Source organism: Periplaneta americana, chromosome 9, assembly GCF_040183065.1.
Source record: "Periplaneta americana isolate PAMFEO1 chromosome 9, P.americana_PAMFEO1_priV1, whole genome shotgun sequence".
NCBI classification, from domain to species: domain Eukaryota; kingdom Metazoa; phylum Arthropoda; class Insecta; order Blattodea; family Blattidae; genus Periplaneta; species Periplaneta americana.
Genome location: NC_091125.1, coordinates 161,629,187 through 161,644,084, shown reverse-complemented (window position 1 = coordinate 161,644,084; position 14,898 = coordinate 161,629,187). Strand labels below are relative to the sequence as shown.

General features: G+C 35.3%; 1 protein-coding gene across 1 annotated transcript; it reads left to right on the top strand.

Moving 5' to 3' along the window:
* Positions 1 to 15: 15 nt before the first annotated feature.
* ND-B18 (NADH dehydrogenase (ubiquinone) B18 subunit) lies at positions 16 to 6,243 on the top strand. Its single transcript, XM_069836247.1, has 3 exons — positions 16 to 283; positions 903 to 1,071; positions 5,913 to 6,243. Exons 1-3 carry the CDS (start codon positions 175 to 177, stop codon positions 6,013 to 6,015), a joined length of 381 nt encoding a protein of 126 aa, XP_069692348.1. The 5' UTR covers positions 16 to 174; the 3' UTR covers positions 6,016 to 6,243.
* Positions 6,244 to 14,898: the final 8,655 nt, after the last annotated feature.

Below are 14,898 nucleotides of genomic sequence, written 5' to 3'. Positions count from 1 at the left end.
CTGTGGTGATCAGAACAAAACAACACACGCACTGATTCCGCAGGCTCGTTAGGAGTCGAACGGGACGGTCGGGAGGAGATTTTAAGTAAAGAGAAAAGTTTTGAACAGTTTCACCCCTTTTTGTACCTTAATTGCCTTCAGTTTTTGGAACAACTTCGGATAATTGTTTAAGTAATGGGGAACGCTTGGGCGTTATATGCGGATCCGGAGGGAACTCCACATCCTTTGAAAGGACCTTCGTTTGATCCCCTGTACGGTTTTCCAAATGGCAGAAAAGAGAGAGGTAAATTAAATATAATTGTATATAGTGCAGTTACGATGCATACGTTATGTTGTAATTTTATGATCCGGGAAAAATTGGACGTTTGCGATTATACAATCAGTTTTCCAACTAATGAAATAAATCTACATTGTTACAGATTATTTTACTGAAAGAGGTGTCGATTAACTTCATACATTGATCTTATTGTTATTCTCCAAACTAGTAGGCCTTATCCTATTCGTTGGAGTCGTTACAAATGGTCCAGGATATAACCACTTCAAAGAGGATATATTTTCTTCGACCTCATCCCCAGAAACAGCGTAGATGCGAACTTCAACACTGTGAACTTATTTCACATTCTTATTTTTTTTTTATCCTTTCTGTTTCCGGATACTCACAAAAATGTATTTTAAAATACTAAAAAGAGGAGATTTGTCTGTGTTTGTCAAATGCCCATCATCATGCTTACGAAAAGGCACTTTTCAGTGCCAATAATTTAGTTTGTATGCACAAGGTTGGAATTTTGAAGTAAAAGGGAAAGGAAGGTAGCCGTGTTCTGAAATTTATTGAAATAATCCTAGAATAAGGAAAAATAAAAAAAGCAATAAAGGTTTGAAACGTGCTTGTTCATTTTTTCAAGTGATGATAGCCACTCAGGAAGAAATGGAATCAGCGAGATTGCCTTTAGAAGACCGTGACTTCTGTGCACATCTTCTTCTGAAGTACCGAGCCTGCCGGGCAGACAGAGCACCCTGGTTGTGGCAATGTGAGCACCAGAAGCACGAATACCTTCACTGCGAATATGAGGAGTGAGTTGTATTCTATTGTTTGAGGTTTTCTGTATAACACAGTGTTAAATGTAATGAATGGCTTGGTGCAAATAAACTAGCACTTTGATAAAATCAATGTACAATCAAATTTAGTAAACTTACTGTGAAAAGAAGACGAGTGGAAAGAATGTGACCTTCTTGACTGTGGCTGCTGATTATTATAAAGATCACCCAGATTAGCATCCCAGTAGCCAGGTTATTTCTTATGTCTAAAACATTAGCAATAATACGTAATATGGAAGTTAAAGGATACTAGTTAGAAATGCAAATAGAGTGTTAGATGGAAGACCTGAGAGGAAAAGACGTTTGGGGAAGTGGAGACGTAGCTGGGAGGATAATATTAAAATTATTTGAAGGAGATGGAATATGATGTTAGGAACTGGATTAATGTTGTTCAGGATGGGGACCGATGGCGGGCTAATGTGAGGGTGGCAATAAACCTGCAGGTTCTCTAAAAGCCATTTGTGAGTAAGTATGAGCTATTCCATCTCAAATCGACCGAAATATAGAGAAAATTGACCTTACAATTTCTAAATACAATGAAACTTTTTTTGTATGTAGAGAACTGTGATACAATGCTTTGTGCAAAGTTTGAGGCATCAGAACTTCATAGTGTTTAAATTAAAAATATTTAAATTTATCGTATTTTCATAAAATTAGCAACTTTAAACTGTTGTAGCTCCGAAACCCTTTCACCCATTGATCAAAATCATGGTTTATTTTGATGCTGAGAAATTAAAGTTTATATTGACATAGGCCTATAAACAGATTTTCTTACTTTTTATGGAAATGGAGAAATTTAGATTTTTCCTCATTAAGACTCCTTTGGCTAGAAAAAAATATTTTAAAAATATATAGTTAGATTCCGCATTGAAAGTACAAATAAACACATATTTTTTACTGATGGCATGTTGATAAGAAAGTATTGAAAATATCAAATAAAGAAAATAAGTAGTACGCACTTGAAGTAACCAGCTGATTGTGAGGTGGGAGCTAGCCGAGAGAAGCAAGGCCAGGAGACAAACACGTGATGTGTCGTCTAGCAGTGCATGGCTGTGCTAGCTTTATCACAAGTTTTCATAAGCACAGGAGTAAAATGACGCCCAACACTCGCTTATCTTCAGCTCTCGGCCAGTGCGTGCGGTACTGCGCTATTCAAGTCCAGGCGTGTGAAAATAATCTATTTAATACCCTTAAACTTACTGCTGTACCACTAAGCAGGTCCACACCTGTGGAGTAATGGTTAGCACGTCTAGCCGCGAAACCAGGTGGCCCGGGTTCGATTCCCGGTCGGGGCAAGTTACCTGGTTGAGGTTTTTTCCGGGGTTTTCCCTCAACCCCATATGAGCAAATGCTGGGTAACTTTCGGTGTTGGACCCCGGACTCATTTCACCGGCATTATCACCTTCATCTCATTCAGACGCTAAATAACCTAAGCTGTTGATAAAGCGTCGTAAAATAACCTACTAAAATAAAAAAAAAAACCACTAAGCAAACAATGCCGAATCCCTCTTAATAATGCAAGGTTTTTTCTCAATATTTTTTTACATTTTTACAAATGGCCAAAAAGCCTAAAAGCAAGTAAAATCAGATTATCTGTCTCTCTGTGTACAATAAAAATAAGAATTACTTCTTAACATAACCTACCAAATGTCAGCTTCAAAATAAGCTCTTGTTCAATGTTGTGCAGTAAATGGTTCCAGAGTTCTGATCGCTGAAAGAGACTTGTTTTTATAAAATATGCTAAATTTGTCGCTCAATAATACGAAAACCGTTTTTGACTTTCGATAGTATATTTTTGAAAATGCACTTCCCTCAGCATTTTGTATAAGTAGGGAAAAAATTAGAGTATAAAAAAATGCGAAGTTTTTTACTGATCGATTTCATATGGAATAGCTCGTATGTAAGTCCATAAGTGAATGAATTTGCTATATGTTTTGTTGATAGGTAGTTGAAATGTGAACTTTATATCAACATTCTGTTAATGATAATAATATTCAAAGAATGGGCTTTTTGTTTTTCATCTTCAGGATATTGTCCAAGACCTGAAGAACTATCTGCTTTGTTATGCCATTTAATACCTGTTAGTTGGCTTTAGCAGACATGACGGACCTAGTACAGTAGACAACTTTTCAGGTTTTGGCTTGTGTTACCATGATTACAGTTTGTATATCGTCGTTGTTCCTGCAATAACTCCTATGTGCAAAATATAAAATTTTTAAGTAGGAAGAAAAACACATTTATTCATCATATGGCAGCTGTACATAGGAGACTGTAAATTCTTACATTTTCGAAACAAAGAAATATAATTACATATGGGAGATTTTATTATTTGCTGTATCACTATTTAAGTTATTTAGGCCCAATTGTATAAAACTCCCTGACTAAAGATCAACTTTGATCGAAGATCGAAAAGTAAACCGAGTTCAGACACTTCTTCTATTGTATAAAACTTTTCTGCGATCAAATTACCTTGGTTCAAATGCAATCTAAGTTCACGTAAAAAGGATTTGGCAACATCGCATAAACAGGTGAAATACGTGATGCGCGGACCATGTTATACAGGTTTGTGCAGTGTTGCCAATCTAGCGACTTTAACTCTTTTTCAACAACAATTTCTTTTAACTTTTATATTGCTTAAATAGGGATTTAGTGACCTTTTCAGCACCCCATAGTGACAAAATTTAATCTTTCTTTGTTGATAATGAGAAATATAGCGACTTTACAACTACTTTTTCGCGACTTTCCGTATTACACTCTGTTGGAGACGCTGTTTTTTTTTTTTGCAATGTAAATAATGGCGGACAATAAGAAGAACGTTGACTGTTCTCCAAGTTGTTATCATGTTATGGTGTTTGATACTGCTGAACATAATAAAGCTTTATAAAACGACAATTTTCGTTTAGTAATACAGTTAATTGAACATTTATGAATGTACCTATCATATCCATTAATAATTAATGATTGTTATAAACATAATATAATTATAGGTTATGTTATTTGATACTGCTGAACATGATAGAGCCTTATAAAATATAAGAATGTTTGTATATTAAGGCAAGAAATTGAAAGAAATATATATAAATGTACCTAACATATGTATTAATATTAATAATAATGGATATTTTATTTGCACAATCTGTCACTCGTATATTTCAAACAGAAAAGAAATAACTGAACTTGGATCATCTAACTTAATCGGAGAAATTTCTTCAGTCAAAGTTGACTTTAGTTTGAGACAAATTAATCTCAGATTAGACTTTATACAACACAAAATTCCAAGTTCAGCTGAAACAAGGATCAATTTAACCTCTGATCTAAGATTAAATGGTTTATACAATTGGGCCTTAATAGAGCAAAAATCTGAAAATCGACAAATATGTCGCATAGGAGTTATTGCAGGAACAACGATGATATGTCCCATATTTTATGCGTTCGTTCCTTATTATGAGATTGCGTCCTGATGAACTTCTTCAGGACTCAGAATTGTCTCACATATTGTGGATTTGTATTTAACATTCTTATTCTTGAACTTAGAAACGTGTAATAAAATTGCCAAGAAATGTCGCTCATAAAAATGTCTTACCAATTGAAAATACTGTCATGTTGCGAAAACAGTGCCACTAGCAGACGTGGTAATAACTATGCTGATATTGAAAGACGTTTTTCTGGATGAACTCCTTATGGACAAACGAAAAAAAAAGGCTTATCTGTGAAAGCTATGCTCATTGTTAAAGTGTTTTTCAATATAGACTGTGGAATTTCATAATTTGGTAAAACAAAATCATTCTTTACTTACTTACAAATGGCTTTTAAGAAACCCGCAGGTTCATTGCTGCCCTCACATAAGCCCGCCATCTGTCCCTATCCTGTGCAAGATTAACCCACTCTCTAACATCATATCCCTCCTCCCTCAAATCTATTTTAATATTATCCTCCCATCTACATCTCGGCCTCCTCAAAGGTCTATTTCCCTCCGGTCTCCCAACTAACACTCTATATGCATTTCTAGATTCGCCCATACGTGCTACATGCCCTGCCCATCTCAAACGTCTGGATTTAATGTTCCTAATTATGTCAGGTGAAGAATACAGTGCGTGCAGTTCTGCGTTGTGTAACTTTCTCCATTCTCCTGTAACTTCATCCCTCCTAGCCTCAAATATTTTCCTAAGCACCTTATTCTCAAACACCCTTAATCTCTGTTCCTCTCTCAAAGTGAGAGTCCAAGTTTCACAACCATGCAGAACAACCGGTAATATAACTGTTTTATAAATTCTAACTTTCAGATTTTTTGACAACAGACTGGATGATAAAAGCTTGTCAAACGAATAATAACAGGCATTTCCCATATTTATTCTGTGTTTAATTTCCTCCCGAGTGTCTTTATATTTGTTACTCTTGCTCCAAGATATTTGAATTTTTCCACCTCTTCGAAGGATAAATCACCAATTTTTATATTTCCACATAATCATTCTTTACTTGAGAAAATACATTCATCCGAGAAGTATACCACAGAGATTTAGTACTGTTTAAAGTTCAATTTTAAGATTGCTATGTTGTATAATTATTAATGTATGTTCTTCTCCCTTTGCTGATGTTCGTAAATAAGAAAAGCAATAAAATTTGGTTAGTTTATTCAAACCGAAAGTGTCCCGTATTTTTTTTCCAAAAATATATGAATCCTAACCATGATTATGGTACCTTAAGTAATTCGGAAATGTTGGAGAGATTAAATCTCAACACGTGGAGCAGAGCACTGTTACTTTTGTCTTCATTTCAGTGGTGTATGTCATGTTAATTTATATTTGTTTGGTTTGCAGCTATATTCTGAGGATGAAAGAGTTCGAACGCGAGCGTCGGTTGCGGCAGCGTAAGAAGCGAATTGAAGCGAAAGCAGGGCATCAAGAAATGCTGGGGGCTTGAAGCAAGACGAAACTGTTGAGTGTAGAAGTACTGTGACTATGTGAACTCACTGGCCTGCACAGTCAACGTTGTTGATTTTCTAACCGGATGAATTGCTGTCTTTGTAAATAGGTAACATAGGTGCAGAGTAGTGTGATTACTGTAAGTTATGACTGCAGGTAATTCTAAGAATTGTTAATGTGGTCAGTTTGTTAACAAATAAATATGGGTGTCATTTATGAAACTGAAGAGTGCTGGGGTTTGTCTCAATTGAAATTATGAATTTAATTTATTTTCTTACAGATTTTCATTAGCATATCATTAGCTTCCCACATCACGAGACCTACTGTCGACTCTTGAGTAATTCAGGTGGTATTTGTCTTTGCGTTGAGGAACAAGTACTCTTGAGGTGCTGTCGCTTTTCCCTGCACTCATTCCATCATTCACTGTCACTCATACGATGTAATATGTGGAAAGCATACTACTACTGTGGCATGTCCACAGATTTAATGATAAGCAGCGCTTTCTTTCAACCGGAACGGTCCGGAATGCATTCCGGTAAACTTTTTGCAAATTCCAACGAGATATATTTTGTAAGCGAAATTGAAAATTAAAATTGCCGCCACTGCTGAGTCCAAGAGTTTACATTGTCTCATTATTATCGTTGGTGCAAAAGTAACTCGTGCAATCTAGTGCTGCTATCTTCCGGTATTGATCCTGAAACTATAGCTCGAAATCACAAAATTTCTGTTATGCTTAAAATCGATGAGCTCCGTTTGAAACTTATTGTAATATAAGGTATGTAGGCCTAATATTTTTAAACCTACGTTTTTGTTGTATAATGTGGTCGAGTGATAGAGTTCCGGTAAACTTTTTTCCAGAAAAAAAGCACTGATGATAGGTATTAAGTATAACAATTCATTCGTGAAGAATAATACTCTGAAACTTCTGTCAAGGTCAAGCCTAAAGATATAACCAGTGGTGTATTTCTTAATAAAAAAGTGCCATACCTCTAGAATTTCGGTAGTACCAGTAGTACTTGTCATCATAACCATCATCATTTTCTCAGGAATACTTGTGGAATGTCAGACGAAAATACATGGCTTCGGATCTAGATAAAGAGCTGTGGGGTCTATGGAGTAGACCCTCGTTAAAACGAACCTCAAGGGACCGAAAAATCGCCTGTTTGTATTAACGGAGTTCATCTTATTTGGATTCTGATCGATTTTTGTTACACTGAATCCACTATCACTCAGTTTAAAACACTGTCTCATGGTTTGTAATTTAATAATAATGGATTTCGAATTACGTAGCTGTGAACCTTACTGAATACTGTATTAGAATAATATATCATCAATGCTTACGGTTTAGAGAAGTCTCCATATCTGGCCGCTTTTCATTTTTTCTTTGGTTGGTCCAAGTTCCTCTTCCAGATATAGAGGTTATCCAGTTTATAAAATTATCACTTTTATTACCACAATTAATTTAATTTAAATCACTATTAACTCATTTGTATTGTCCTCATTTTGTTAAAACATTGAAGAACCTCAGATTACTCTTGTTCATATTTTGCTGCATGAATTGGCTGAATTTTTCCTGATGAATCAGAAGCTGCAGCAGCGTCAATTTTATCTTTGTTTTTTATTATGGTTGAAGGAGTAGATTTTGAAATTTGAGAATGTTTTGCAATTTGAGTTTTTGTCATAGTACCATGACACACTTCTTTCAAAATTTTAACTTTACTCTTAGTGAAACAGAAAAAAAAATATAGTTTAACAATTTTTGCCATTTTTTTTTTCAATGTGCATATGTTTTTTTATGTTATATGTGTGATATTCATAAATCTGTAGGTTTGCTTTGTAGAATACAGAACGCAAAAAACACTGTAAAAATGTAATGTAAATAGATTCAGTAATTCAGAGAGAAATGCTCTTGAAGTTGAAAAATTTTAACTTACAGAAAACTACATTTAAAAATAAAAAGGATATATGAATTACATTCGCCGCCATATTTAAAGAGATCATAAAGTGCTTCTCTGCAGAGATGCCCATGTTTTAAAGAGCAAGTTTTGTAGTTCTTTTTTGAAATATAAAATGAAAAAAATATCCCAGTTTTCACCCCAAATCACTACTCACTTCTCTTAACATGTCCAAACCACTGTAATATTTTCGTTGGAGGCAGTGTTACGACTTTTACTTTCCAGTTTTTTCCACTAAATCATTTTTGTTTCCATCCCTCCTCGTAATTCTTTCCAATGTCCTTAAAAATTTGTGCTGTGTATCAGTGGCGTAGCGTCAATGTAAGCTAAAAAGCTTAGCTTCCCCAGTTAATAATAATTTCATAATAAACCGGCAGTTTATGGAGAAAATTATTTATTAATTTTAATAGAATTTTTATTTACGTGTTAAATATTGTGATGCGGCAGCTCAGGATGATTTGTGATGCAGCAGTAAACAAGAAGCCTGCACACACCAGCTTCCAAGCAAACTGGTTTCTTCTGTGTAATGCACCCCGCAGATTTTCCATCCCTTTCTAACTAAACTACCCTAGTCGCAAGGCTCGCAAGAAGCTAGCTTTAACATTTAAAATAAGTAGTTTCCGAGTTATCCCTTTTCGTCAGTTGTGTTCATCTGAAGTGTTAGTGTGCATTGTGGCTGATATAATAAATAATGAGTGAAATAACAGTTCCTGGCACTAATTTCCTTGAATTTTTTTTAGGACAATTGTATTATCAAGACTGACTTACGAACAAAAGTGTGATTTAAAAAAACAAATGACCGACTCCCTTGCTGTCAATGAAGGACACAACCAAAAGACAGACGCATACTTACGTAATGATACTAATATTGTGATTTCTCTAAGTATGACAGGGAGTGAGCTAATGTTATACGTATACGTGTCTATTTGTTAGAGATATGTTTAAACCGTGAAATCATATTTTACTACGTATCATTTGAGGTCATGCCTTATTGGTGTTACTTACGAGGTTCCAACCAATCTTCGACTGCTGACTTGAAATCGACTACTATTTATTTTAAGACTGTATTTTTTGTAATATGTTTTCTCATATTGCATGAAAGACAACTTGAGTTAGCTTCCCCTGCTCAAAATTTCATGCTACGCCACTGCTGTGTATACTCTGCTTAAGTCGTTTCATGACCTGGCACCTGTTTCTTTTCCAGTTCTGTAAAATATAAAAGAAGTAACTTTTGTAGTTTTATCTTCCCTGTCTGTTAGTGTTATTTCCTTCTTCCCCTCCCTCCGATTGAAAGAAATGTATTATATGGAAGATGGAGAAATCTGTATTAATGCAATTCCCTTACAGAACTGTTTTGTTTGGTTTATTTCGTTTTCCATCTTAGTGAAATTTGGGATGGAACCACTTTTAAGCCTAAATGATTGGAATGAACTGCAAGCTGTCTGAAGAGATCTCCAGACCTACACATACTTCGTGGCTGTACCCAAATTTCCATGTCTGAATGATTGGAACAAACTGCAGCTGCCTCAAGAGATCTGACCTACACGTACTCTGTGGCTGTACTCATATTTACATCTGTGTGCTGATTTTCTTTGTGCTCCAGTTGGAAATTTATTTAGCAATCATAAACTAAAAGGATGTACAGTATTTATTCTCAAATGAAATAGCTCTGTTTGTGCTCATTTTTTACCACAAAATTAAAATAATTCAATATTATTAATTATGTTTCAAATTGAAGAAAATTAGTTTCTAAATAAGTATTATAACATGTGCTATTCTTCACCTGATATAATTAGGAACATTAAATGCAGATGTTTGAGATGGGCAGGGCATGTACTGTAGCATGTATGAGCAAATGCAGAAATGCATATAGAGTGTTAGTTGGGAGGCAAGAGGGAAAAAGACCTTTGGGGAGGCCGAGACGTAGATGGGAGGATAATATTAAAATGGATTTGAGGGAGGTGGGATATGATGATAGAGACTGGATTAATCTTGCTCAGGATAGGGACCAATGACAGGCTTATGTGAGGGTGGCAATGAACCTCCGGGTTCCTTAAAAGTCATTTGTAAATAAGTAACAAGTGCTTTGAATATACAAATTTGGCTTTCTGGTATAGCTCCCTGTAAAGCTGACATGAAAAATTGTTCCGGAGTCGGGCATCGAACCCTCCCTGTAAAGCTGACATGAAAAATTGTTCCGCAGTCGGGCATTGAACCCAGGATCTTTGGTCGAGTGCACCAAAATTCTACCAAATGAGCTACCCAGAAACTCTACCTGAAAGCAAATTTGTATAATTATATGTTACTTTTCATTGACAGAAAATCACAAAATGTAAGTAACACAGAAAGTGTGCACTCAATGTTGGATCTTTGACATCTTGTCAACACACTTGAGGTATTGGATAAAAAGGGAATAATAATCGAGCTGGGGTCTGATATAATTCCTGGATAGCTCAATCAGTAAAGCATCGGCGTGCTCAGCCAAAGGTCCCGGGTTCGATGCCCGACTTCGGAACAATTTTTCCCTTGAAATTATTCAAGTGCTTTGAATATGTTTAAACAGTATCATAATCTTGTAGTGTAGGCTTTCACGGCCGGAGTCTATAGATCTAGATTCATTTTCCGGGCTGAGAGACTAGGTGTAAAGCTAAACAAGTGTTGGTACCCGGTCCTAAACAGAACAGATAAGAAGCCACTACAACAGAAGGATGGAACCCAGAACAGGAGCAGCAAACAAAGCGGTGCAGACCGCAGCGACAACAGGCCTCGGCCCGCTACTTGCACTATAAATACGCCTGCACAACCAGCCACAGGATCAGTTGCCTCAGGTACGCCGAGAAGAGTCTTGCGACCTCGGATACCACTCCACTGAAGATGTCTGCCGCAGTTGGGTAGAAAACCAACCATCAGACCACGGCCTCTCAGCCTGGAAAATGAATCTAGATCTATAGTATCATAATCGTTATCATTCACGAATTTAGACCTGCAGTGGTGTTTCGGTCTCCAATTGAAAGTTAATTGAGAGACATGATGTAAATACTGCCTTCAACTTCACATGTGAAGGTGTAAAACAATTTGTACGGCTATACTGAGGGATTCGTTAATCCATTCTGCACAATCATTTATATAGAATCTAAATTACTTTCACATACAACGACCTTGGTGATATATTGTATTTCGTCTCTTGCAACAAATTCTTTATTGTAAACTTTCATGTTATGTTAATGCAAATCTAGTCTTTCAGGTAAAGCCCCCTGTAAAGCAGATTTGAATAATTTCAATACCCAGCCCCGGAACAATTTTTCCCTTGAAATTATTCAAATCTGCTTTACAGGGAGCTTTACCTGAAAGACTAAATTTGCATAATATATACGTCACTGTGTACATTAACAGAAAACCACAATTCCAAGTCACACAGAGATTGTGTGCACTTGATGTGGGTCTCTGGTGTTTCATCAGCCCACGCGAGTTGATATAAAGGGAAGAGTTGAGACGGTGTCGGGTGGAGTTCCCGGGTAGCTCAGTTGGTAAGAGCACTGGTACGTTCAACCAGAGGTCCCGGGATCAATACCTGGCCCCGGAACAATTTTTCCCTTGAAATTATTCAAGTCTGCTTTACAGGGAGCTTCACCTGAAAGACTAGATTTGTATAATATATACGTCACTGTAGGTACGTTAACAGAAAACCACAATTCCAAGTCACACAGAGATTGTGTGCACTCGATGTGAGTCTCTGGCGTTTCGTCAGCCCACGCGAGTTGTGTGGATATAAAGGGAAAAGTTGAGACGGTGTCGGGTGGAGTTCCCGGGTAGCTCAGCTGGTAAGAGCGCTGGTATGTTCAACCAGAGGTTCCGGGATCGATACCCGGCCCCGGAGCAATTTTTCCCTTGAAATTTTTCATATTATGTATTCCGGATCCTTGAGGTCAGCCGAAGGTGTTGGTCAGATGTTCCTCATGTGCAAGTATTTATTACTTCGAGTATATCCGGTAACAAAATTATTTTTTAATCACAGAACACCCCAACAGAGTTACTCTCTCTCAAGCTATTTATTTGGTGCACTTTCCATTTTTACGTTCATGTATGTGTATTAACTTCTTATGCTACCTGACTATGTCGGATAAGGTGCAAGTACTTGTAGCCACTATTTGTTTTTACATGGGATTCACTTATTGAATGATTCATAATAAATAGTCAAATGAAGGTTCTTTTTATCATTTATTTGTCTCTCAAGTTATTCCGGTAAGGGTACAGAGTTCACTGTAAGATCGTCACCCATCAAACAGCAGGACATATTATATCCAATTTTGAAGTCAAAATGACAGAAACAGAATTCTGTTTACTCAGATAATACGCAGATCAGATCATTTCAGTAACACTGCATTTTTAGTACACTCAAAACTGTCAGTCAATCAAAAAGATCAGACATCACACCACAATCCAGAATAAAATTATAGGCAACAAAAGAGAAAGACACAATACAAGAATGGGTGTATATCCTGTGAGGTCATCTGAGAGTAAATACTGTACTTCTATTAAATATAACTAGCAAGTACTGATAGTTTTGGTACTTTTGTAAATATTTATGTTCATAAATAAAGTATTTGAAGTAAAGAAGCTTGTGTTTCCTTGAAGCAACTTATATTCGAACAGAAAGATGTATTTTTAAATGTTACATTTTTTCTGTTCGTGATAAATGTGATAAATACACCGTTTTCTTCATTGTAGAAACCGTAGATAATATAGTGTCTTTGAAGTGTTATTAGTTAAACTCATTATCATGCGTCTTTTGTTTCAGGAACTGGTGTTTTTAAATATTGTATTGCATATTGTATTCTGAAATCATCTCCAACTCCTTGGAATGTTAAATAGCGACAAGAAACAACAAGCGATTTTCTTTTTAAACTGACAAGACTAAAGGAACCCTCTTTCCACGATCTTTCCTACCCCTTTTCTTTCACACCTTTACACTTCTTTGTCTCCTCTTCCACTCAAAGTCTGGGCCTTTACAGCAATTATATATAGCCTTCTGTGAAAGTAATTTTATTTTTTTTAAGAGAAATTTTAAAATATCAAAATCTTGGGGGGGGTGCACGTGTGCATTCCCTTTTTTTTTTTTTTTTGTGCGCGTGCGCGCACGCGGAATTCGGCCGATTGTGTGACACTCTTGGAAATGATTTTAATTTTACAAATGCAGTTCTGAGATTTTTATCGAATACAGGACTTGACTGGATGATTTAGTTTTTTATTGACCCATTTTACCTAATCTCCGGACCCTGTACATCCGGAGGTTACATTTGTTGTTTAGTATATATTTTTAACAAACTTGATATTTCGGACCTCTTACATCCGAATATTTTATAAAATTATATTATTTTGAAATGTGCTATGCAATTTATCTCTTGTCTTAGTTTTATTATTTTATTGCTTCATTTCGAATACTATCTAGGGTTTGTGACCTGCTCGCTTTTATGATTCTTTACAACTCACCTTGTGGATAGGTACTGCATTTGTCTACCTCATTTCAGCCATGACAATGCTTTTTAGTTCTTTTTAGCATTCTGATTATTGTATTGTGTTTTTGTTTTGTGAAGAATTTTAGGTAAGGGCGCAAATAGCCATAATAGCTGACGCACCCTTTTTAAACCCCACTAACTAGATTCAGATTTAGTACATTTAATGCAATTTTAAGGTGATAATTTACAGTATTCCTGCCTTCAGAAAGGAAAATAAATCTGTGGGCCTATATTATGATTTGAAAGTCCATCATAGTAAACTATGTGGGTTTCAGGACTTTATTCTATTCTTTGGAATCAAATATATATATATATATATATATATATATATATATATATATATATATAATATAATTTGAACTGGTAGTGGAAATTACGGGAAAATGGCTGAACGGATTTTAATAAATGACCCCTCATTTTGAAGCTTGGAACTCAAAGTTTTTCACTGAAATGTCAATTTTTCAACATAATTTTCCTATTTTCCAAAATCCATCTGTCGTCAGTTTTGAGAACTAGCTAAACTAGCATATTGCATTTCAGAATAAAACAAAACACACACTACAGTAAACAATATTACACGAAGGCCATGATCTGCAAGAATGCTGACATATTTAGAGCTCAAATTAAATTGGTTATTAAAACCTTAACTTACTAAAAATAATTTACAGGTTCGATTCTGTGGTGTGTAATTTTCTGAGTACAGCTGTGTATTGGATATTAAAAACTACAAAACTTGAGGTGGTTTGATGACATTATTACCATTAGAAATGAAATATTATTGTAGTTAATGCCATGATGTGACTATTTTTCATTAATTATACATATTAATGCTATATTGATGATATGAAAGTGAAACGTTTTGGGGTTATATAAGTAGATGTAGGGAATAACTAAAATTAGATTTTGATTTCTATATTTTACTGATTGGCGGCTATATAGTTTATATAGTATATGTTACTGAAAGCTATAAAACTTACGTAAGATAATAATATTATTAAAAATCAAATATTTTTATAGTTATTAATCAAGTGGGGTTGGGGCTTTTTCATATATTTAATGGCGGTGTGGTGTAGATATTTATATGCGTGGTTCTCTTCAGTATTGGCTCGAGAGAATCTTTCATTATTATGGACGCAAATAACTTTCAGAATGTCTGGTATTCTTCATTGAAAATAAATCTGAAAAATGTTTATTTGAACGTCTAATGAACTTAGTTTGCAGCATTTGCTGCACAAGCCACTAGTATATATATATATATATATATATATATATATATATATATATATAATTTAAACTGGTAATGGAAATTATGGGAAAATGCCTGAACAGTTTTTAATAAATGACCCCTTTAAATATGCAGAAATTTGATCCGAACAAATGTAACATTTTAAAATTTCTTTGCAGAAAGAA